The sequence below is a fragment of the Hyperolius riggenbachi genome, chromosome 1 (genome assembly GCF_040937935.1).
Source record: "Hyperolius riggenbachi isolate aHypRig1 chromosome 1, aHypRig1.pri, whole genome shotgun sequence".
In the NCBI taxonomy this organism is placed as follows: domain Eukaryota; kingdom Metazoa; phylum Chordata; class Amphibia; order Anura; family Hyperoliidae; genus Hyperolius; species Hyperolius riggenbachi.
In genome coordinates this window covers 543,835,152-543,860,896 of record NC_090646.1, presented here as the reverse complement: position 1 = coordinate 543,860,896, position 25,745 = coordinate 543,835,152, and the positions used below count along the sequence as shown (strand labels likewise).

Here is a 25,745-nt window from a genome sequence, read left to right as displayed (position 1 = left end):
ATAAATGTAAGAATGTAAATCAGGGAGAGGAAATATTTTACAATGGGCAAACACTGACTAAATAATTTATACATAATCATTGTAAAAGTTAGGCACTTTTTATGACATTATTTTCACTGTTCCTCTTTAACACTAACCTCCTCTCACCTGTGATTAACACTAACTGCCCCTCATCTGGGCCTAAAAGAGGCCGGTACATGATTCAATTTTTTTTTTCAACCAGAGAAATCTGAAGAACCAATATACATTTATGATAGATTTTTTTCCCCAAAAAAATTAAAAAGAAAATGAATATAACTTTTGGCTTTTATCATTTTTCCATCTGATTTTTTTTTCTCCACTACATCTGATCAGATTTCAAATCGAACAAAAACCATGAAACAACCCTGGGTTTTCTTTTTTGAAAAATCTTTATTTAGTAAGACAAGCCGTCACAGTACAAGGTATAATTTGAATACAAAGTCAATTTGTTCGGCTATAGCAATCAAAGATATAGATAACATAATTTTTAACAATTTTACATAATATGTGGTACAGCCAGATTCCTTGATAACCCCCTGTTGGAGTATATAAGAGTAAAGATCCTTCTTTTTAATATAAGGGTCACATCTCTAGATTCGTGCTTATATCTCTCTGTTTGTACCTAAAGGCTATTGCCAATAGCATTGTGGTATAGGTTATGTATCTATTGGCCATTCTTCTAGTGAGAAAGGTAAAAAACATATAAAACTAAAACAACAACAAAAACAACGTCAAGACCACTATGTATCCCAGGAGACACCACCCCGTCTTATATTTTAGAGATTTGTCAGGATGACGGGGGGCGTCCGTGTGTGACGACCCCACTCTATCTGAATTACCTCTATGCAGCTAAAATTTCTCTTTTCCTGAGTTATGTATACATCAAATACTAGGAGTTATTTTACAACCTCTATTGTCCCTCCTCTATCTCTCATTCGCTACCACCGCTTTGAACTCCTCCGATTCTCTAAATGCCAGCCAACATCTCCATGTCTTTTGTAAAACTTCTGTTCTATTTTGGGCCACGTGTGCAAGTTGCTCCATTGTATATACCAGGTCTATTTCCCTGACCACTTCTTGTATGTCAGGTGTCGCTGCGCTTTTCCAGTGTCTGACTATAGTACACTTAGCTGCATTGAGAATATGTCTCAACATAGATTTTTTATACTTCCTGATTGACCAGTTGTTGTGCTGTATCAAATAGAATCCCGCAGTGAATGGAATCTCTCCCTCTATCACCCCACTTAGCAGTTTTTCTACTCCTCTCCAGAGAGGTAGTAGCTTAGGGCAATCCCAGAGGATGTGTAGGAGCGTGCCCCTATGTTTTCCACATCTCCAGCATTCAGGATTAATATCTGGAAAGATATGTTGAAGTTTAGCGGGTGTCTGATACCAATGCGTCAGGATTTTGTAGTTAATTTCCTGGATACGTGTTGCCAGGGAAGATTTATGGGTAAAAATATATATCTTTCTCCTCTGAGGTGGGGAGAGTGAGACTCCAAGTTCGCCTTCCCATTTATCCATGAAGGTCATGTTGGGGGCTGACTGGTCAATCAGGAGTGAGTACAGTATTGATAAAATTTTTCTCATTGGTTCTTTCCCTGTACATAGTTTCTCAAATGTCGTAACTGGGCGAATCATGCTTGGTTGTATATTTAGACGTCTCAAGTAATAACGTATTTGGAATAGGTTCCACCAGTTTAGATTGAGTCGAGGGAATTTCTCTTTAAGGTGGTCAAGGGTCGGCCAGTCATTTATCACTGTGAAAGAGGTGAGTGTTAATGCCCTTCTGTCTTCTAAGTGTCTAGGGTCGTTGTTAGATATCGTTGGGATGTCTGGGTTTGTCAGTAATGGAAGCAGAGGTGAGGGCTCCGGGGAGAGTTCTGTCATGTGTCTTATCTTGTTAAGGTTTTTAAAGGTGTTGAGGCACAGAGGAGGACAGTGCCAATCAGACATGTCTGGGTTTGCTATCCAAAGTAGATCTGTCAGAGGGATTGGTGTTAGATCTTGTTCTAATTTGGTCCATTGTTTGCAGGCTGTGTGTCTACTCCAGTCTACTGCTCTTGTAAGTATCGCTGCCCGGTAATAGAGTGTGACATTTGGTACTGCTAGGCCCCCTGCTTGTTTAGAGCAGTATAAAATCTCTCTTTTAAGTCTGGGGGGTTTGTGCTTCCAGATGTACCTATTAAAGGTCATTTGTACCCTTCTGAGGAAAGAGACTGGTATGTGAATAGGAAGGGTCTGGAACAAGTAAAGCAGTCTGGGCATCACGTTCATTTTTATAACTGCTATGCGCCCAATCCAAGATAGTTGGGGCAATTCCCATTTTTTAAGATCTTCTGTCAGCTTTCCCAACATCGGGGGAAAGTTCAGGGTGAAGACTTCTCTCATGGAATTTGCGATATTAGTGCCTAAATATCTAATGCATTTGGGGTTCCATTTAAATGGAAATGCAGCTTCTAATTGTTGCCTAGCGCCTTCAGGTAGACTCACGTTAAATGCTTCACATTTCTCTAGGTTGATCTTGAAGTGGGAGACTCGGGCGAATCTTTTAAATTCTTCCAGGAGGTTGGGAAGTGTTGTAGCTGGATTTTTGATGTAAAATAACAGATCGTCCGTGTATGCGGCTACTTTATGTTCAGTGTCTCCCACTTCAATACCCATTATATTTCTATTTTCCCTAATGTGACAAAGGAACGGCTCTAATGCTAGTGCGAAGATGAGGGGGGACAATGGGCATCCCTGCCTAGTGCCATTACGTATATTTAGTGGTTTAGAGAGATCTCCATTGATCTTAATGCGTGCCGATGGGACTGTATATAGTGCTCCAATAGAGGAGAGGATTCTAGGTCCCATTTTTGAGTGTTGCAGCACTGCTCTGATCCAGTCCCAGCCCACCCGGTCGAACGCTTTTTCGGCATCTGTGGAAAGGAGCATACCTTGTGTTCTTCTAGACCGGATGAGCTGGACCAGATCCAGAGTCCTGATTGTATTGTCCCTTGCTTCTCTATTTGGTATGAAGCCGACCTGGTCCCAGTGTACCAGGTGGTTCATATGCGGGGCAATCCTATTGGCCAGAATTTTGGAAAAAATTTTTAGGTCAAGGTTTAATAGGGAAATTGGCCTGTAGCTTCCACATGCTGATGGATCTTTATTTGGCTTTAATATCACAGAAATGTGAGATTCTAATGACTGTGCTGGAAATTTAAGCTCTGTATCACCTTCTGCCAGGGCATTAAAAAGTTTACAAAGGTATGGGGCCAGAATATCCTTGTACTTTTTATAGTATTCGGCTGGGAACCCATCTGGTCCTGGCGCCTTGCCTATCTTGATCCCTGATATGACCCCTTTAATTTCCTGCTCAGAAATGGGAGATTCAAGTTCCGTAATTGCCTCATCTTCTAGTTTGGGAAGGTTTGCTTTATGTAAATATCTTTGGATCGTTTCTTTCATAATCTGTTTTTCATTCTTACTATGGTGGCTTTCTAGGTTATATAGTTTAGAATAGAATCCTCTAAAGCAGCTTGCAATAGAGCCGTTCCTTATGTGCTTCCTCCCGTTAGTGTCTATTATCTGTGCCACATAAGTTCTTTGCATCTGTTTTTTGAGCGCTTTGGCAAGTAATCTGCCTGATTTGTTCCCATTAATGTAATAGAGGTTTTGGCATCTGCGTGCTGCTTGTTTAGCATATTCCTGAAGAAATTTGTTAAGCTTAGTTCTATGCTCCTTGAGTGTGTTTAGTACTTCCGGTTCTAGGGAGTTTTTGTGCCTAAGTTCTAACCTTAGAATTTCTTCTGTGAGCTGTTTAACCTGCGCATTTCTTTCTCTCTTAATTTTTGCCCCCATCTGAATTAGAAAGCCCCTCAACACACATTTATGTGTTTCCCATACTATGGGGGGCGAGGTATCCTCAGTGTCATTGATCCGAAAGTAGTCATTCAGCTCTCTCTCAATCCCTCTGGCGCATTCAGCATTCTGCATTGTTGAGATATTCATTCTCCAAGTGAAAGGACAATCCTTTTTAGATTTGCTGTTTAAAGTGACACTTACAGGTGCGTGGTCTGAGTAGGATATAATTCCTATGTCAGCTCCAATATGCTCCGATAAAAGATTGTGAGAGATCAGAATATAATCAATTCTACTGTAAGTCTGAAATACACCAGAGAAGAAGGAGTAGTCTCTAGTATCTGCATGCGTAACCCTCCATACATCTACAAGCTGTCGTTCATGGAGAAGCTTTTTGATTCTATTAGTTTTTGCTAGTGACACCACAGACCTTCCTTGAGAGGTATCAACCTTGGGGTTCAGAGCTAAATTTAAATCACCTCCTATTATGATGCTTCCCTCTGCAAAGGTATCAAGTTCCTCCAAAACATTCTGTATGAACGAAACTTGGTCTACATTGGGAGCATAGATAGATCCCAGGGTATATTTCACTCCTCTGATTAGGCATTTGACTAGGCAGAATCTTCCTCCCTGGTCAGTTTTGGTGTCAATCTCTATAAATGGGAGGTTCTTATTAATCAATATAGCTGTTCCCTTGGTCTTTGATTCAGGAGTCACGCTCAGATAAGAGGTAGGGAAATGTTTATCCTGTATATTGGGATGATTATCTCGTCTAAAATGGGTCTCCTGAATGAAAACAATCTGTGCTCCCTGCTTCTCCATGTCTTTCAGCAAGACTCTCCTCTTCTCAGGTATATTCAGACCCCTAGCATTGATTGACACACATTTCATAGCTGCCATGGTATTTTCAGGTATAATGAGCTATTTTCAATTGGCGCCGTCACAAAAGGATACACAGTGGTCCGAGAGAACATAACCTTTAACTGTAAATTTCCCTTCAACATGAAGAGAATAACTAACGTAGCTGCTTTCCTTTTTGGAATAATGACTACCTGAGTCATCCTATGTGGGAGAAGAGAGACCATAGTCGACCTTTCAGACTATCCCCTCCTCACCCCACCCACAACGAACGCTGTTATACGTATGTATATATATATCTTCAGGAATCCTATGAAATATTAGTTGACATATGTAGTATATCCACAACATTAGTTTCAAGGAGATGCGACTGCCATGTCTGCCACTCCCCCCGATGATTGTAAGGTAAGTATCCCGGATCTTATTTACATCATAGATATTTCTACTGTGGATACTCTAAGTTATATTACACCCATTGCTTCGTTATGTTGAGATTTGAATTCAAAATCACATTCTCCCCCTTCCCCCCTCCCGGACCCCCATTCGCCCTGCAGTTCTACCGCCATGTAGATGTCAATGTGCTTGATATTATGGAGTGCACGTAGTCTCACAGGGATATCAAGGAAGTTGCCCTTAAGACTGGAACCCCTTTGGGCCGTGTGGTAGGTTCCCCCATTGTCTCATGTATCTATGCAATCCCGCGTCTGGTTAGAAGTGTGCGTATGTCCTTGTTTCAAGGCGACTATTGCAGGTTCTCTTTGCTAGCGTATAAAGAGGTATCATAGTGGCTCCTACAGGACTAGATAATATAGCGGTCAGTTCGGACCCTCTAAGTTGAAAATATGACTTTAGTGTGCATGTCACAGACATGCGCCGTCTTCTGGGATCCTCTATAGGTGATAGTTCACAGGAATGGCTGGGCGTATGACCCTCTGTTCACCAAGTGTGTTGCTTAGTAAGTAAAGCTCAGTATGGGGGAGACTCTTCTTATTTACTTTGAAGTAAGATAGTGTGCACTTGGCTAAGCTCAGGTACTGCAGGATTACGGAGGGCAAGTGATATGGGCTGGGAGATCCTGGCATTATGGAGGGAGTAGGGGGGGGGCTGCGGTTTACTATCTGGGGTGATTGTACAGTACCTTATCGTTGTACCCTTTTAAGCCTCCCTGGGTCTGGTCAGTCGCTGCTCTGTATACTCCATATTTTCAGCGTCGTTGCCTCTTATTTCTTTGTGGTAAGCCCATGATTAATTTATCTGGTTGCCATTCTGGGACTGTAACTTGTGGTAGGTCCAAGGCCTTAATCAGCTCCGGTAGCTCCGCCGGTGTCCTCAGTGAGTGCACTTTATCTTCGCCGAAAATGTTTAATTGGAAGGGGAATCCCCATCTGTATTTGAGCCCTTTCTCATTTAAGGCTTTCAAGAGTGGCTGCAGCGCTCTTCTTTGAGCCAGAGTGCTCGGGGCAAGGTCCTGGAAAAGCTGGAGTGTGCGTCCCTCATGCTCTATGACCTCCATTTTCCTCGCGGCCTGCATTATCGCTTCCTTCACACTGTAATGGTGGAGTCTACAAATAATGTCGCGTGGTGGTTCATTTTCAGCCGGTATGGGTCTCAATGCTCTGTGGGCTCTGTCTATCTTGATGATATGACCAGCGGGCTGTCTAAGGATCTCATTAAATATATTTGTTAGAGTATCCTCAATCTGCGGTGTTTCTATAGATTCCGGTAGGCCTCGTACCCTAATGTTGCATCGTCGGCTCCGGTTTTGCTGATCTTCCAGCCCTGCGCGCAGTAGGGAGTTCACCATCACTTGTTGTTGGTTGCTCTCTTTCAGTTTGGCTAGGTCTGTTTTCATCGTCGCCATCTCTCCTTCTAGGCCTACCAATCTTGCGTCATGCGCTTCTACCTCCGCTTGTACGACTTGCAGCTCCGCTCGTGCAGCCGCTGAGATCCGGTCTGCAAGCTCAGAAAGGTCGTCTTTTGTGGGGAGGTTATGAAGGAAGTCTCTTATCTCGTTCAGAGATCTAGTGGTGGCTGCCGCTGCTTCCAGGGCCTTGTCCGTGCCGCCGGTGTTGGGCGGAGTGTCGGCCATCTTAGATGGAGTCTGCGTGGCCTCGTTGCGTTTGAGGTATTTTGTGACTCTCTGCTGCCCGGGCGAGGTCTCGGGGCTTGGCGTTTTAGTTCCCTTTTTGCTCTTGGATCTTCCAGTCATATTTTGATATAGGTCTGGGCGTTGAAACGGATTCCAGTCTTTGATACGTTGTGGGTGAGTGAGGAGCTCTGTAGAAACACGTCTTTACGCCGCCATGGCTAACTCCGCCCCAACCCTGGGTTTTCTCTGGGCACTCAATTTTTTCCCTCACATCACAAAAACCTACAGATATGTTAATTGGCCTCCCCTACCCGTTGGCCTTAGACTACACACACCAATGGACGAATTACTGCAGTAAGACTACTTGCAATGTAGAGCGCTGTGGAAGATGTCAGAACTATATACCGTAAATATGAATTATTATTTTTTTTATGTAATTTTGATATTTCCAGCATTTCTTCCTAGAGATTACACATTCCCAGCTGTTAGAATTTTAGGAATTCCCTAGAGCTCTGTTTGTTCTAAAGGTGGCCATTAACGATACAATTCTTTGGACGATCAATAATCTGATTTGATCGTAATATCAACCTGCTATCCTATTTGATCATATTATGGGAATCAGTCAATTTTCGGATCAATTCCATCAATCTGATCAAATTGAAAAACCGCTTTCCTTTCATTAGTGGGCATGAACCATAGTTTCTGATTGACATTATGATTGAATCGGAGGATCGAGTATCTGGAGAATTGTATTGTTAATGGTCGCTTTTAGAGATTGAGTCTGAGACCATTTGTAAGACATGCATACTAACCAGAAAAGATGAGACAGAATATTAGTGTTAATACTATGTTGGTAAGTCTATGAATGAATTGAACATGTATAGAGTTTATGGTCTGCATTGGTAATGAAGGTGTTGGTTGGTTGGAGGACTGACGTGTGTGAAGAGTAGTCATCCTCCAGCTGCAGCACTTGCTGTCGGTGAGAAATTGTGTGACTTTGTACATTTCAGTTTTTCAGTTGTGTTAGCTGTTTACTACAGTACTTAGGCTTCAGAATGTGAGATGGATGGAAGCAAGTAAATGGTTAAGTTTTACTTATGAACTGTTTGACTTTAAGCGTTTCCTCTTCCTTTTAGAATATGATGCAGTTGATTCCAAATTGCCAAGTGAGAAAAAGGAAATGAATGGAGAAAGAACAGTCATGAGTTCTTCTAATTTGTCCTTCCCTTCATCTGTTATTGATCATGAGATTGAAATCCTGCTCTCGGAATGGAACAAGAATCCTGACATGCTGTTTAGTATCCATCCTGTGGATGGCTCTTTGCTTGTGTGGCATGTTGATTGGCTCGATGAATATCAGCCTGGAATGTTTCGTCAAGTGCAGGTTATTATTGGCTTTGCTGAGCTATAACTATTGTAAGGGCCAGGTTGTGTTGTTGGACATTTTTTACGCTTTACACTAAGGCTGCTTTCACACTGGGGAGTTGCGTGGAATTCCCTGGTAAAACAGAATCACAATGGGGGGAAAAGTGGCATGTTATGCCTGTGGTGCGACGCATACAGTACATAGAAAGTTTAATTGCAACCATTAACACAAGCGTTATGCAGTAACTGCATACATTGTTTTTGCCAATGGATCTGTTGCACCGCACTTCTAACGCACCAATGTGAAGAGTACAATTACAATATAATTGCATCATGTTAGCAGTGTGATTATATTGACTGCCACAATGCACCAGTGTGAAAGTAGCCCTAATGTAGCTAATTTATTTCTCTGTATTAGTCAGTGCTCTTATAATCGACATACTATCTAGTCGGAAGGTAACGGCTTCACTTCTTTACTAGTAATGTTGTTTGTTAGAGCCTAAGTTCTCAATGTGTTAACCGCGTACCCCAGGGGGTACTTCTAATAGTTACTTGGGATTGATATAGTTAACTAAATTTAACAAATGTAGAGAATTCTAAATTGATAGATCCTGTATAAACACCAAATTAGTATTTTAGATAACTAGCAATAGTAAATGCTTGGGAATCATTTAGAACCAAGTTTTCATGTACTACAATTAAATAGATCTTTGTCATGGGGTACTTGAGATAATCTTTACCATGACAGGTGGTACTTGATTTCACAAGGGGTACATACCATACTCAACATAAATGTTGAGAAACACTGTGTTGGAAAACTTGTGTTGATATTTGAGCAAGTTGGTGTGTTGGGGCGGTATGTGCATCATCAGGGAGCACCCAGGCCATATTACTAATATTGTATACAATTGTTGTTTTTCTTTTTTAGTCAAACTGCTTTATTCAGTACTTAATATCTTTATGTTTTAGGTATCCTTTTCATGTAGAATTCCTGTAGCATTCCCTACTGGAGACGCAAATTCCCTTTGCAGAAGTATAGTGATGTATGCAAGCACTAAAAATGTAGACTTGGCCATACAGCAGGGGAAACAGAAACCTCAAGGCATTGCACGGTCCACCTCTATGCTCATTTCTGCTGGGCAGAGTAAATCATCGAGCAGCTTAAAGTTGAGTATCTTCACTCCTAATGTACTAATGATCTCCAAGCATGCAGATGGCTCCCTGAATCAGTGGCAGGTGAGCTTTGCGGAAGAGTCTGCTTTTTCCACTGTGCTTAGCATTTCTCACAAATCTCGATACTGTGGCCATCGTTTTCACCTTAATGACCTGGCCTGCCATTCTGGGTTACCACTGCTGTTGACTACTTCTCATCATAATGCCCTGCATCCAGTAGTAGAGGCAGATGGTGATACCTCAGCAGATGACTCTTTCCTAGAAGAAACTTTCTCTGAAAACCAGGATGGAGTAGAAACCACAGAGAGAAAACAGGATCCTAATGCAGTGCACAGTGAACTCATCCTTTGGCGAGTGGATCCAGTTGGACCTCTTTCTTTTACTGGTGGTGTTTCCGAGCTGGCTCGAATTAATTCCCTTCATGTTTCTGCTTTCTCCCATGTGGCTTGGTTGCCAACACTTATACCAAGTTATTGTTTAGGTGAGTCTTTTATCAAAATCTCTGTGAATTATGTTTATTCATTTTCAGCAGTTATTTGCACTAAGCAGCTTCTGAACTTTGATTGATGGCACATGGTAACTTCACTGTAAATATTTAGTTCCTTGGTGTTCCTTACCAATTTAGTTTCTTGGTTCCTTACTGCAAATGTTACGTTCCTGTCTTACTGAAATTTACCACTTATAAGTTTACTATTTATGCATTTTCTGTACCTATCAAAAAAATAAAAAGGTACAAGATCACAGGGTACCACTTGTTCTGCAAAAAAACATCTTTGGAAAAAATACAGTCTTAGAAATGAATTCATATTTAAGACTTTTTTTATCATTATGTATGGCTGGAATTTGAAAAATGAGGAACAAATAATTTTTAAACTGTAAATTGAATGATTTTATTTATTTTGTGACAAATGTTGCAAATTATTTTTTTTTTCCTACTAATACAACTGATAAAAAATTAACAAGTGCATACCCATTAACAATGGTTAATTTGCATATATTCAGCAGTGATGCCCTGGGAGACATCTCAAGCTCACTCCAACCTGAATTATCGCAAATTCTTTCTGTTTTAAGAAAGCAAACTTTTGTTTTTCAAACCCATTCTTTGAATGGCAGAAATTAAATTCATATAATGGGCTTGATTACAAATTGGCATATAACAAAAAGGAAGTGAATAGAGAAATAACAGTCACAAGTTCTTCTAGTTTGTCCTTCCCGTCATCTGTTATTGTCCAAGTCCAGTTTCCCCACCTCCCTTTTTTGACCAGAAGTGTGAATAGGAAAATGACAACAAATAAAACCTTTATTTAGAGAGTGGGGAAGAGCTGGAATTTAGTTCTTCTCTTGGACAATCTGGGTTTCTTCTCTTGGACAATCTGGGTTTTAACCACTTGCCGACCGCACGCTTATACCGTGCGTCGGCAAAGTGGCAGCTGCAGGACCAGCGATGCAGTACTGCGTCGCCAGCTGCAGGCTGATTAATTAGGAAGCAGCCGCTCGCGCGAGCTTCCTGTCAAATCACGGCGGGGGGCTCCGTGAATAGCCTGCGGGCCGCCGATGGCGGCTCGCAGGCTAAATGTAAACACAAGCGGAAATAATCCGCTTTGTTTACATTGTACGGCGCTGCTGCGCAGCAGCGCCGTAAGGCAGATCGGCGATCCCCGGACAATCAGCGGCCGGGGATCGCCGCCATGTGACAGGGGACGTCCCGTCACTGGCTGCACAGGACGGATAGCGTCCTGTGCAGCCTCGATCGCCGGGGGGGGGGCCAGGTAGGAGAGGGAGGGGGAGGATTTCGCCGCGGAGGGGGGCTTTGAGGTGCCCCCCCCCCCGCAACACCCAGGCAGGCAGGAGAGATCAGACCCCCCCTGCACATCATCCCCATAGGGGGGAAAAAAGGGGGGCGATCTGATCTCTCTGCCTGCAACCTGATCTGTGCTGGGGGCTGCAGAGCCCACCCAGCACAGATCACTCAAAACAGCGCTGGTCCTTAAGGGGGGGTAAAGGGTGGGTCATCAAGTGGTTAAAGCCGGGTGTCAGGGACATGAACTGGGGAAAAATCTCCATAATGGGAGAGTAGACCACAGAAAGGGCTGGTTCACACTGCAAGAGCTTTTTCTAAGCACTTGTGATTTGAAAAGCTCTTGCTAATGTAATGCTGTGTGTGTGTGTGTTCTCACTCGAGTGATGTGATTTTATAAAAATCCCTCATAGCATTATATTAGCAAGAGCTTTTCAAATTCCTAGCGCTAAAAAAAAGCTCTTGCAGCGTGCACCAGCCCTTAATCCCAGACAAGGTTCCAACCCTTTTTCGATATAAACCATTTACATTTGTTTGCTGACATCAACATTTTAAATTGAAACATGTTGGCGTGCTTTCCGCTACCACGTACAGCACACTTGTCTCAAGGTCCCCATTAATAATACAATCTCATGGCAGCTCGATCGTTAACTGCGGTAATCGATCGAAAATGATCGGTCATGTCTATCAATGGTCAAATTCTTGCTAACCAATTCAATCAGATTGATGGACTTGATATGTTTTTTTGGGCTGATCCCTTCAATCTGATTGGATTGGTGTTTTGCCTCACGGGAAGGGTTTTTAAACCCTCTAACTTTGCTCACCACCGTAGTGGGTAAAATGAATTGCTGCAAAACATGAGGAAAGGTTCAATAGTAATATTTATTGAGCTACAATCCTGTTATAATAATTATCTAGGCTTGCAGAATCATAGTTACATTGTATTTGAGTAATTAGTGAACATCAATATTATTTCTTACGAAATATTGCAGCATCACCCAGAGAAGATCGGGGGGACCTCAGCAACCTCGGAGGGGAAATACTTGGCTACACCAACAGACGGCATGTCTGCTTGTCCTTCGAAAGCCCCCAACTCGAAAGCATTTTCCCTCCTTTATATAGACAGAATTCAATGTCTGCGCAGGCGCAGAACATGTTTCATCCATGCACCTGTGCAGATAAGGGTGCGTGATCACCATGTGCTTTTTTCATTGCGCCTGTGCAGACAAGGCACATGACTGCGTGATCACAACGTGCTTTAGAGGCGTCACAGAACACGTACTTATGTGAGAACATCTCATGTTTTGACTAGTGTTGGAAATAGCAACATTCTCATGGTCAGGTGCCCATGAGAATGAAAAAAAACATGTTTACTAAATAACCACTAGTGTTGTGACTAGCAGCATTTCATGATCAGTCTTCCATGAGAATATAGCAACACTCTCATGGTCAATCCTCCATGAGAGTGTTACAGTTAGAAATATCTCATAGCCAGTTTTTGATGGGAATGAACACATTTGTGGTATTTTATAACTGCCAGTGTTGTAATGAACTATCATAGCACATCCAGTACTTATAAAAGAAGCTAACATATATACCGTGAACAGTAATCTCTTATCAATCAATCAGACATTCATGTCACTTTTGTATCTCAATTGGTTAGCTGGAATGTACCTTTAATGGACACATTAATAAACCTGGGCCCTGGTGCTGAGTGGTAAACACTGCTCGGAAGGGTTCCTCATGATGTTGTGTAAAGCAGGACCATTCCGTATACATCAGGGCTGTGGAGTCTGTACAAAAATCTTCCGACTCCTCAGTTTATGAAACCTCCAACTCCGGGTACCCAAAATGGCTCCGACTCCTTAGTCTAATACTTACCAGGGCTGTGGATTTTGTACAAAATCATCCTACTCCCTACTTCTTATTTTATGAAATCACCAACTCCAACTTCTGGTACCCAAAATTGCTCCGACTCCACAGCCCTGGTATATATGAAGGGGATACATGTCCACTATGTCAACATAAGGCAAGACTGCCGCACTGCTCTCAGTGGGAACAATTCAGTATAATCAGTTTCAGCTAATTCTGTCATTTCATCAAACCAGTGTTTAACTTGTTCTGCACTTATTTCCATGATTACATATATTTATTTACTTTGCCACCTGGCACAATTAATTGTAGATGCTGCTAATGACAACTTGTGTCTTCCAGGTACATACTGCAATTCTCCGAGTGCCTGTTTTGTTGCCAGTGATGGGCAAAATTTAAGGTTGTATCAAGCTGTGATTGATGCTAAAAAGCTCTTGTGTGAGCTTTCCAACCCTGATATATCTGTAAGTATTAATTTTCACAACTGCCCGAAATTAATTTTCATGGTTTAACCTCTGTTTTCCTTAGCAGGAAAAAAACTAGATTGCAAAGGCTGGAGTCAATTGGTGTGTGTAGTAGTTTGAATGATTTGTGACTGGTACACTTAATCGCAGACACAAAATGTTGTATACAGTTTATCTCGCTCATCAATTATTTACACCAAATTCCCCCAAAGATCTGGTACGTTTGCCTCTTTTACTGGCATGGCACCTTAGAGTAAAATTGTGTGGTCGGTTTTGAGTTTGGCCAATCCGATATTGTATAAGTGACATGATGTATGGATAGAATCATTCTATAGTTTTAAAGTTGTCTTCTAGTACAGATGTTGCCTCGCAGTAGAGGAGGCAAGCGATGCACCAATTCCATAAAATCCCTTAGTCAGCTGGGGATAGGATACAATGGTTTCAGCAGCAGTTGTTTCGCAACCTCAGTCACTTTTTCAGAGACCGTGTACACCTCTGACAAGGAGGCTGAGGTCGCGGAACAACTGTTGAGCAACACTTTATCACCCCACTGCTGAAACCATTGTATTGTGACAAAGGGGTTTTATGGAATTGGTGCCTCTCTTTCCTCTTCTGCTACATGTCATTGGAATCCTATGTGAGTGCTTGGTAGTCTGTCATTCCAGGGTCAGCTGCTACTACATCCCCTGCAGACATCTATTTATTCTTTTTACACATGTACATATATTTATATTATAATTAAAATGTTACAATTTACGTTTACGCATGTATATACAGTACATATTTTTTTCTCTTTGCAGACATACGTTGGTGAAGTTTTTAATATAATTAGTCAGCAATCCACTGCTAGACCAGGATGTATTATAGAACTGGATGCCATTACTAACCTGGTAAGCCGACTTCTACCTACTCTGTGATGTTTTGTAAAGGTCTAGCTACAGTTCTCTTTAATGCCTGTATTGTATTTTTTGTTTAGTGTGGCAGAAAAACAAAGTTATTGCATGTCTTCCAAGAAGACTTCATACTGGGAACCCAGAATAAGGCTGATATTTCAGGGGCCAGCGGGATTTCGTCAGATTCTAGTAAGATTTTCCTTATTATTTTACTAGCAATCTATGTGATCTATTCTATTATAATGCTATAATCTACAAAATGGAACATTAAATATTTAAGTAAATTGGATTTATGTTTTGCGCTACCTGCTTTGCCTTTGTGTTTTTTTTTTTTGTTTCATTCCTAATGATTAAGTGATGTATAGTAAACAAAGGTGTTGAGTCCTCATACTATGACCTCTGCTTCTGTCTGGAAATACCGGTATCTGGAAACATGACCAATAATAACTAACATAAGAAATATGCTGTGTTCTAAGGTGCTGATCTTTGGTTATTATGAAGAGTAGAAGAGGCAATGTCTTGGTAGTGCTTTGGCTTACAAATGTGCACAGAATGTGAACAGAACATATATAGACTGGTTAATTGTCTTTCAGACCCCTTCCCAGTTTTTCTTTTGCGGCATAGCATTATAGAATCCTTATGCTAGGTACGCACGATACATTTTTGCGTTCGATAATTTCCAACATGTCCGGTATTACTTTCGATCGTTTTACCACTCGATTTCTCATAGAAGTGAATGGAAATTGATAAGAAAAGATAAGAGAACTGAGCGGAAAAGAATAAAAAATCGGTTGGGTGGAAAATCGCCCAAAAAAAACGCATCGTGTACCTAGCATTAAAGTGAGACATATTAGATCTTTCTTTTTTTTTTTTGTCTATGGTCTTTAAACTTTCAAATGCATACTTTAAAGAGGAACTGAATTGAACTTCAATCCAATCTGTAGCTGAAACCCCCATTCCCATGAGAAATCTTAACTTTTTCTCGACTAGATCATCAGGGACATCCTATATAGCTGCTTTTGTGGTTAAACCCCTCCCACAGTGTGATGTCAGAGCCATGGTCTTGACGGTTTGCCATTTGTGAACCTTGTTGCATTGTGGGAAGTAACTGCAGTTTCCAACTGCTAAGCAAGCACTATTCGGTAGATATAGCCTCCTTAGAAGCACATTGACTGCAGTAGGCATGCGTGGTGAGGTACGCGTAAGTTGTACGCCTGCGCAGTCGCATGCCATAGTGGACACGCTTAACAAAGTACGCGTACGATGGCGGTGGTGTCTGTTGACGTCAGACGCCACACATTTTAAAGATTAGCTCAGTAATCGCGCAGTATATTGGCCTTCCTGCACCCCCAGGACACCGCTGATGATGAGGGGGGAGCACTCTCCATTGGTGGCCTCCTCTGTTTGTACCATCCTGAAGATATAAAACTTTTTTTTTCAGCAAATTGTATCATTAGTGGCCATGTTTACACTTTACTTGCTTCAGGTGCACACCTGCAACAAGCATGCAGCCAGTGGACTCAGACCAGAGTCAAAGCATATGAACTGCATACTCATTTGTGCCAAGCACACAAATAACTTGGTTGCTTCTTCTTTCTTTTTTTTTTTTTTCCTTTTTTGCCTGAAAGAGTTAAACATCAGGCTTGCAAGTGACAGTTTGTCTTGTTGGATTCTTGCCAGATCATAGTGGAACCCCTTACTGATAAGGAAATATATCCATAAAACGTTTTCTAAAAGCAGGGGATAGATAAAAAGGTCAATACTTAATATATTTGAGCTCTGGGACACTTAGTAGACTGCCATTGAGCAGGGACAAAAAAATAAAAATAGATCTACTTTGCAAATGTTTAAATCCAAAATAAAACCATGGGATATATATAAAGTCACTTTTTAGGAGTAGGAGAATTGATACATTTGTTTATCTCATTAGTTTATTTTCCCTTCAGGTTCACTTTAAAAAACATAATAAAAGAAAAGAGTACTGTTAAGTCATACCACTCATCATATCTTTATAGGCTTAAAGGATACCACAACTGACATGTGGCATAATGAGATAGACATGGGTATGTACAGTGCCTAGCACACAAATAACTATGCTGTGTTCCTTTTTTTCTTTCTCTGCCTGAAAGAGGTAAATATCAGGTATATAAGTGGCTGACTCAGTCCTGACTCAGAAAGGAAGTGACTACAGTGTGACCCTCACTGATAAGAATTTCCCCCTTTTTTATCTCTTTCTTGCTCTCAGAAGCCATTTTCTTATAAGAAAGTGTTTTATAGTTGGAATTTCTTATCAGTGAGGGTCACACTGTAGTCACTTCCTTTCTGAGTCAGGACTGAGTCAGCCACTTACATACCTGATATTTACCTCTTTCAGGCAGAGAAAGAAAAAAAGGAACACAGCATAGTTATTTGTGTGCTAGGCACTGTACATACCCATGTCTATCTCATTATGCCACATGTCAGTTGTGGTATCCTTTAACCTTACTATACACATGTTTGATGCTGGGTCACTTTAAGCATCTGCTTGCAGCAGTCAGCTTGCATCCTGATCCAGTACAAATTCTGATTTGTACTGGAACAAAGCATTCAATGTTAGTCAAAGTAGTCTAGCCTGATAAGTTGTATGTCGCCTAAGTTAGGGTTCCCAGGCTGAGAAGCAAAAAACAATTTAATAGATCAAAAGATAGACATCGGGAAAGTTGCTGACATGTGAGCGCTTACTGTGTGACTGATGAGAGCTTGAAATTGTGAGGTATTTAACTACGATGCATTGACAGTAACAGTTATTAAATCTTTCACACTGTGTTAAAAGTGCTAAACAGAGTGGAAACGGGGCATGTGACATACTTGTGGCAAGAATGAGCATGTGACCAGGTCTTTAGAGATGGCTATTTTAATTTTCATTTCCTGAGGCAAAGCATGAGCCCCAGAGGGTAAACTGTTTTCTTTGTTAATCTTTTGAATGAAAGCAGACCAGTCTCTGTCATATGGGCTGCCTTATAACAAGTGTAAAGAGGTTATTCTCCTGCTGGTTTAAACATGTGGAGGGCCGGAGCTCACTACGGGTGCTTTGTGGCAATCACAAAGTTAAATTGTTAAATTGCGGAAGTGCTGAAATTTCACTGCGATTCTCAGAGCGATCTGGTTACTGTAGCCACTGATGCAAACACTCCAGGATTGCTCTTAGGTATCTACTCCCCATAGGGATCTACTGGCATAGAGTTATGCCGATCTACAAGTGCTGTAAAAGCGCTCCTAGTGGGTCCCAGCCCTTAATGTGGGTGGTCTGTCTGACTTTTTTGCCTTGTTCTCTTGGTTTTCCATATGACCCATTCAATAAGCTGATAAAATAGAACTAATGTCACTTCTACTAATATATGAACGGCTTGTGAGTAGACTGGAGCACAAGGACAACCACACAAACTCAAGGAGAAGATAACAGTCATGAGACAACAGAAGGAGACAGTCATGGGAATTAAACATGGGTGCCTTCAAGGGAACATGAAGTGAGAAGAATATGGTGGCTGCCATCATGATTTCCTTATAAATAATGCCAATTGAGTGGCTGTCTCGCTGAGCTTTTGGCTTAAAGGGACTCCGAGCAGTGCAGAAACTATGGAAAGATGCATATCATTTTAAAGCTCTCTTTTTCCTCTTTCCAATGATATATAAATCGCCACCCTACGCCTTTTAGTTGTTGCTATTTTAGCGATTGAAATGGCCGCGATTACGATCACGAAAATAGAGAAAACTAATAGGCGTAGGGCGACGATTTAGGTAAATGGACGTTTTTTCTGCTGAATGGAGCTGCTGACTTTGAGAAAAAGTCGCCCTGTGTAATACAATGTAACTATGGAAAGATGGATATCATTTTAAAGCTCTCTTTTTCCTCTTTCTGACGACACCTAAATCGTCGCCCTACGCCTTTTAGTTTTCTCTATTTTCGCGGTCGAAATCGCGGCTGCTGCAATTTCAATCGCGAAAATAGCGAAAACTAAAAGACGTAGGGTGGCGGTTTATATATAATTGGAAAGAGGAGAAAGAGAGCTTTAAAATGATATGCATCTTTCCATAGTTTTTGCACTGCTCGGAGTCCCTTTAAGTTGTTTTTGAGTCACACACCTGCACTTGCACGCAGCCAGTGGGGGTAAAACCAGGTCTATAGCATCTGATCTGCATGCTCATTCTGGTCCAGTGACTTACATTATAGTATTTAGAGGTAGAGAATGCGCATAGAAGTCAGGCAGCTGGCTCTGTTTGTTAGCCTCCGTATTTCTCTTACTTCAGGTTCCCTTTTAGCTGCAAGGCAAGATTGTTAGCCTCTGCGCTACCAGTATAATTACTTTGCTGCCCTTGCTATGAGTGGAGAATAAATTGATTGTTGCAATTTTCATGGCTGGATATTGTCTGAAATGTGTGGTTCTAACTGCATTGATTTTTCTACAGGCAGCTCGAATGCATTTTCTGAAAAATTTTACTTGGTGGTAATTGAATGTACCAAAGAAAAGCGCTCAATATTGCACATGTGGAACTTGCATCTGCAATCGGTTCCTGTCTGTGTGGGTATGTTCTGTCATACAGTAGTATGTTTATTTCATTGCCATAATCTGTCTTGTTTTATGTCACCTGTGTTGTAAAAAGACCAGGAGTGAATTACTTCTGCTGTCCGCAGTTAGGATGGGTCGGTCAGCATCAGATGCTGCTGTCGGATATTTTATTATATTGCAGAATCCCTGTCAGAGGGGAGAAGTTCTCAAGTGGTGGTAATTGACCCCACAGCAATACTTTTTGACCCCTTCATGAGTATTCACGCTTGATATACAGTCCGGTCCAAAAATATTGGGACATCGACACAATTGTAACATTTTTGACTCTATACACAACCACAATGTATTTGCAGTTAAAGCACATCGTGTTCCTTTCATTTCAGACTGTCAGCTTTAATTTGACAGTATTTACATCCCAAATCAGGTGAACGGTGTAGGAATTACAACTTGGCAATAAAGCAATCATTTCACAACTACACCACAAATCAACCAAGATCCTTTAAAGCGACAAAAGTGTTTTTTTTTATGTATGTGCATTCTTCTGTATTGTCATAGTTATCAACTAGAAATGGTTTGATATAGGAGTGTAAATTGTAACAATATTACAGACTTCATAATTTTTGTAATCTGCTTTTCTGCTTTTAACAGAGGATAAATGTGGCTCTGACTCATCTGAAAATGTCCCAACCAAAGAGGACTCCTGTAATTCACCTTCAGGAGATAAATTAAAGTCGCCTCATACTCAAAGATATCAGACCTGTAAAGCCAATCTTCAGAGTACCAGCAAGATGACCCTTTCTTCTGAGCTTGTATACAGCCAGGAGCTGAGTTTGCCAGATGCTGTTGAAGTCATTAGTGTTAAGCCGTCTGCAGGTAACTAGTTTCTAGAAAAGAGCTAGAAATACATTGTACAAGTTTTGTTCTATCAGGAAAATATTGATTATTTTGTTTTACCAGGTTGTAACATCCAATATTAGATGAGTGGGTGGCCTGAGTGTATGGCAACAACCTAATTTAATCCTTAAAATCGGAGGGACAGCCATACAATGCCAGGAAAACAAAACACAAATATAAGTAGATAAATACTTGATCTACTTACATAACTGATGTATTGTACCGTCCACAGTTTTGATTTCAGTAAAAAAAAATTCCTACATTCTGAAAGCTAAAATCCTGATGTCCTTTCTTCCCTTAGTTCTCCTCCAATCTGCTGTGTCATTCTGGCTTGCATTCTAACCATGCATGAGCACAGGATCACATTGCAGCCTCAGTCTGTAACACTGAAGTTTGCTCAGACCAATCAGTGAGAAGCAGAAATGTGGGAGGGTAGATGACAAGCTTTCTCCAGTGTCGATGGCAGAGAATAGAGCCAGGCTGACAGATGAGATTTATTACAGCAGAAACATTTCTGAATAGATTGGAGTACATGCAAAGCAGGGTGAGATTCCAAGCAGCATTATAAATACTTTGCAGTGTTTAAATGGAATTTGATTTTGTGGCTGACAATCCTTCTTTAAAACATCCAAAACTTTTTTCTTTATTGATTGTATCCATTTATAAAATAAATGGAATGGAATTTTTGGAGTCTAGAGACTACTGCTCTCTCATGGTCTATAATGTTTCTCGCGTCTGGCATCCCCTTACTCTTGAGTTTTCTCTTGGGTGATATTTTTACAACATGTAAATAAAATGCTTTTTAACCAGTTCACGACCAAGGGTTTTTACTCTAACGGACCAGAGCAGTTTTCACTTGTCAGTGCTCCTCCCGTTTATTCCCTAATAACTTTATTACTACTTCTCTCAAGAAAATGATCTATACCTCGTTTTTTTCACCACCAATTAGGCTTTCTGTGGGTAGTACATTTTGCTAAGATTTTTTTTTTTATTCTAAATGCGTTTTGAGATTAAAAAAAAAAAAAAAAAAGAATTATTTCTAAGTTTTTAGCCATTATAGTTTTAAAATTAAACATTCTCCTGTGGATAAAACAAACACATTTTATTTGCCCAGTTGTCCCGATTATTAAACCATTTAAATTATGTCCCTATCATAATGTATGGCAACAATATATTATTTTGAAATATAGGTGTTATTTTTCTGTTTTGTTTTTTTCTTTGTTCTGGCCATAATTATCAGCCCCAATGTAATAAATTAAAATTAAATTTCACCCATAAAATATAGATTAAAAAAGCTGAGTCCCTAAGGCAACTATTTATTTTAAGCTGCATATTTTTTACAAGTGGTTTTTTTTTTGGGGGGGGGGGGGGGGGGTTGGAAGTGTAATTTTATTAATGATGTGTATGTACTTGTATATGTATGTATTTTGTATGTGTAATATACTTTTTGGCCACAAGATGGCGCTAGTGAACACTTTATTGAAATGTAACAATTTCCTGTTTTTGTGAATGGACGTAGCCGCTGTTCGCGGTCACGTCCATTCACTCCAGGCACTGCGATTGGGTAGAGGACCGTTCGGTCCTCTTCCCCAACCACTCAGCACGGGATCCCGACAAAAATGGCGGCGGTAGCGGCGTGCACACAGCGGAAGCGGCGGTGGGAACGTGCGACGTATTAAAACGTCATGTTGCTGTTAATAGGGTAAAGCATGACATTTTAATACATTAGTGTGTCATTAAATGGTTAAACTACCAACAAGCAAACCAATACTCAAAATAATTTTGACAGTACTTTTTCACCTACTTTTGGTACTTTTTCCATTGTAAAGTGCTAAAAAGTTATTTTAAATTGAAGTTGAAAAATTATCTCCTCAGAGAAAAATTGATTTGCATATGGGCCAATATGTTGAATTAATTTGTGAGTCGGCATGCACCATTGAGTCAGGCTTATGGCCTAGTAGGAAGATTTTTGTATCTTTAGTAAAGGGAGTAACATTGGATATAAGGGTAGCCACTCGGGTCCATTATCTAGAGTCTTTTGGACCTTCCCACCATATATGGCATAATGAGCCTGCAGCAGCACAGCCCCTAAAATAATTTAATACTGAGGCGTAGATCTTTGAGAGTTTAAGTGGGACTAAGTAAGTCCGATGGACTAGCCAAGCGGAAGCTGCCTTTAGTAAATGTGTCAAAGGTTTGCTGTCACTCTTTTGCGTCTAGCGACGCTCCGATATCAGTCTCCCACTGTTCCATAAAATAGAATTTGGCTTCCTCTAGAGGTGCGTTGAGGGTGGAACACAGGAATGAAAGGGTCTGTTTGGAAGTAAATCTCAAAGGTTGAAGTTGTACCTTCCAGCAGAAGTTTGACGAAAAAATAGTAAAATAGTATTGAGTGCAATTGTTTACACCTAAGGAATTCCATTGCTAGAGGCAGATACCTGACTGTAAATTCTGCAAAAGGGAGGAGTTTGCCATTTACCAGGGCATCCTCTAGTGTTAATACGCCCAACTTGCCACCAGAGGAAAGCCAAAAGTTTTGAACCGGGTAGGAAGTCAGGGTTGCCCATTATTTTAGATGTACAAGAATCATTTTTAAATTTAGTCAGTGTTTTCCATTTTGAATATTTTACCTCACCTCAATTTACATTCTTAAATTTATCAGAGATGCCGGCATTTGTACTGCTGGCAAGGTGAATCGCTGTGGAATTTATTTTTTTTTCTTTTATGTCTGAAGTGAGCTGGAAGATCACACAAGCTTAACTTTTTTGTTTTGTTTCTAGGGCATCTTAGTTCTTCATCACTATACCCAGTGAGTAATGCACCTTATCTGCTAGCAACTTCTTGCTCCGATGGTAAAGTCAGGTTCTGGCGGTGCCGAGTGGAGTCAGAAACATCTCTTTCTACTGCTGACCTGGAGACTGATTTGGAATATGTTTGGGAGGAATGGCCTTTGATGATTGAGGATGGCTTACAAAATGGAGCAGTGAGTGTACCAGGCAGGCCAATAGAAGTCAGCTGTGCACATACAAACTGTCTGGCTGTAGCATTCAAGCAAGCACCTAGGAAAACGAGTAACTCTAACCAAGACTTTTTGATGCATGTTAGTATTTTTGAATGCGAGTCAACTGGAGGCTCTTGCTGGATTTTGGAACAGACAATTCATTTAGACGAGCTAAGCACAATGTTGGAGCCTGGCATTAGTATTGACAACAATCTTGTAGCTTACAATAAACAGGACGTGTTTTTATCTTCCAACAAGATGCACCAACCAAGCACAAAACATCTGGTTCATTTAGATTGGATGTCAAGAGAAGATGGTTCTCATTTATTGACTATAGGAATTGGCACAAAACTTCTCATGTATGGCCAGGTTGCAAGAAAAGCCCACGATCCCTCATGTAAGGAAAGTTTTGCATTACAGTTATGGGATACTACCAAAAACGCATCTCAGCCCAGATTTGTCTTGCTTCGGAGTGTGGACCTTGTGTCATCAGTTGAAGGCTCTCTTCCTTTACCTGTGTCTCTGTCTTGGGTTCGGGATGGAATTCTGGTTGTTGGAATGGACTGTGAAATGCATGTCTATTCCCAGTGGCAGCCTTTTTCTAAACTGGATTCTTCAAGCACAGAGTCCTACAATGGTAGCACTCCATCAATCACAAATTTGGTAAAACAAAGTCAGTCAGTTCCATCTGGTCTCAATCCACCAAAGAAAACCATGACTAGGTCAATGACTAGTTTAGCACAAAAACTTATGGGCAAAAAAAATGCATTTGACCTCCCTGTAGAGATGGAGGACTCGGGGCTTTTTGAAGCAGCCCATGCTTTATTTCCAACTTTACCACAGTACCATCCATTGCAGCTCTTGGAATTAATGGATCTTGGGAAGGTTCGTAGAGCAAAGGCTATATTATCTCATCTTGTAAAGTGTATTGCAGGAGAAGTGGTTTCAATTAATGACAATGAGTCAAACCCAGAGCGCAGACTCCGTTCACTTTCCATCAGTGCAAGTGGAAGTACATCTCGAGATCCAAAAACTTTCAGCAAATTGGAAAGTGCGGACTATACAGAAATAGATTCTGTCCCTCCTCTACCGTTGTATGCACTTCTTGCTGCAGATGAAGATGCCTCATTCATGTCCACTGCAGAAAAATCTGGCAATCAGATGAACAGCAGCAAACAGAAGGACAGTAATGCAAATGATGAAAACTATGATGAACTTTTCCAAGCCCCAGCAATCAGCTCTGATGAGCTTTCCACCTTAGAATTTGAAGACGAAAACCCAAAACCTCAAGTTATTAACCTGTCACAGTATGGTCCTACCTATTTTGGCCCAGAACATTCAAAAGTTCTGTCCAAGCATTTGCTTCATTCTAGTTTACCAGGCCTGACGCGGATAGAGCAGATGTCTTTGATGGCATTGGCAGACACAATTGCCACTACTAGTACAGACATAGGGGAAAGTCGAGATCGTAGCCAAGGTAAGCATTTTCTATGAGTTTTTATGTGTGTTTTTAAGTGCGTTAACACTTCTTACTATTCATTATGCGAAATCCATTAGATTTATGTATGTTGGCCATCATAGGAGCTCTTCTGTGCCACAGCCACTGCACTTAGGTCTTTCACTATTTTGTATTTCTATAATACTAAGCTCCTAGTATTACTGTTGATTTTCTTTATTCACTCAAGCTTGCTGCTCCATTGCTCCACTGTATTTAAAGAGACTCTGAAGCCAGTCTAAATCCACGTTTTTAACTTTTATTAATGTTAAGCACTATAGCTAGTGCTAAACTGCTGCATCCCCTCAAAATCCCCTCTAAGTCCAGGGTGCGCTTCCTGCTTGAGGCAGAGCTTAGGGCTGTAGCTCTGCCTCTTTGCGTATCAATCCCCGCTGATCACCCCCTCTCCCCGCCCCTCTCAGTCTTCCTTCACTGAGAGGGGCGGGGAGAGGAGGAGATTCGCGGGCAGATTGACGCGCATGGAGGCAGAGCTGCAGCTCAAAGCTCTGCCTCCATGGGCAGCACAATCCACAACCAAGAAAGTCATGGATTTTTCACAAGGGATTTGGGGGGTATAAACCCCTCTCTTTGCTGCGGGGATGCAGCGCTTTAGCACTAGCTATAGTGCTTAACATTACTAAAAGTTAAAAATGTGAATTTAGACTCGACTTCAGAGTCTCTTTAAATCCATAAATACTTTCCTGCCAATGTTCTAACTAGGCATTCGCAAAAGTGGAGAGATTTCTGCTCTCAAACAAATCGAACTGCCCATACGCCGCACAAACTAGAAGGTAGCAGTCTCCAGCCTACACCTTCCTGTGCATTCTGACATGCTAATTTAATTGACAGCCGATGCAGGACGTTCCCCCTTACTATGCGATTTGAACAGCGATGGGGTATTTAGTGTACAGCCAAAGATACAATGGCAGAAGAAGGCAGCCAGCTTGAGTGAGTAGAAAAGGATAAGCAGGTAATATCCCAGCAGCCAACTGAGTAGGCAGAGAGCAGAGGCGTTATCGCGTGACAGAGCTCAATTAGAACAATTTTTGATTGATTCATTTTGGGTCTCCTACATTTGGAGTGATATTTCCGAAGATGAGGTCTACTTTAAAGATGTTCTCAAAATTGTTATTGAGGAAAAAGCCTACAGTAAACAAGAAGCTTTACTAAATATAGCTCAATGAATAAAATGTATTATTTTAAAGAATATTACTTTAAAATGGTTTTCGCATTGTAAAATCTTTCCTCTGGCCGATTTACATTCTTAAATTTATCACAGGTTTCAACATCTTTACCGCTCGTAGGTGCATCACTGGGGAATGTTTTTGTTTACCATGTGTTCCACAGTCCGTAGAAACAACACCAATGATTTTTTTTTCCTTTACAGTCTGGTTTGAATTATTAGTGTGACCCACTCCTACTAGGATAA

General features: G+C 41.0%; 1 protein-coding gene and 1 long non-coding RNA gene across 3 annotated transcripts in view; one reads left to right on the top strand and one right to left on the bottom strand.

Moving 5' to 3' along the window:
• DMXL1 (Dmx like 1) overlaps positions 1 to 25,745 on the top strand; it is a 214,922-nt gene that overhangs the window by 95,843 nt on the left and 93,334 nt on the right. For both annotated transcript variants that reach the window (XM_068247113.1, XM_068247117.1), the window contains exons 11-18: positions 7,951 to 8,198; positions 9,149 to 9,833; positions 13,365 to 13,486; positions 14,287 to 14,376; positions 14,463 to 14,568; positions 18,826 to 18,942; positions 19,575 to 19,799; positions 22,601 to 24,298. In XM_068247113.1, the coding sequence (XP_068103214.1) occupies positions 7,951 to 8,198; positions 9,149 to 9,833; positions 13,365 to 13,486; positions 14,287 to 14,376; positions 14,463 to 14,568; positions 18,826 to 18,942; positions 19,575 to 19,799; positions 22,601 to 24,298 (3,291 nt within the window). The remainder of the gene's footprint in view (positions 1 to 7,950; positions 8,199 to 9,148; positions 9,834 to 13,364; positions 13,487 to 14,286; positions 14,377 to 14,462; positions 14,569 to 18,825; positions 18,943 to 19,574; positions 19,800 to 22,600; positions 24,299 to 25,745) is intronic.
• Positions 1 to 25,745, bottom strand: part of LOC137525905 (uncharacterized) — a 38,597-nt gene that overhangs the window by 8,742 nt on the left and 4,110 nt on the right. The gene's annotated exons all lie outside the window — the stretch shown is intronic.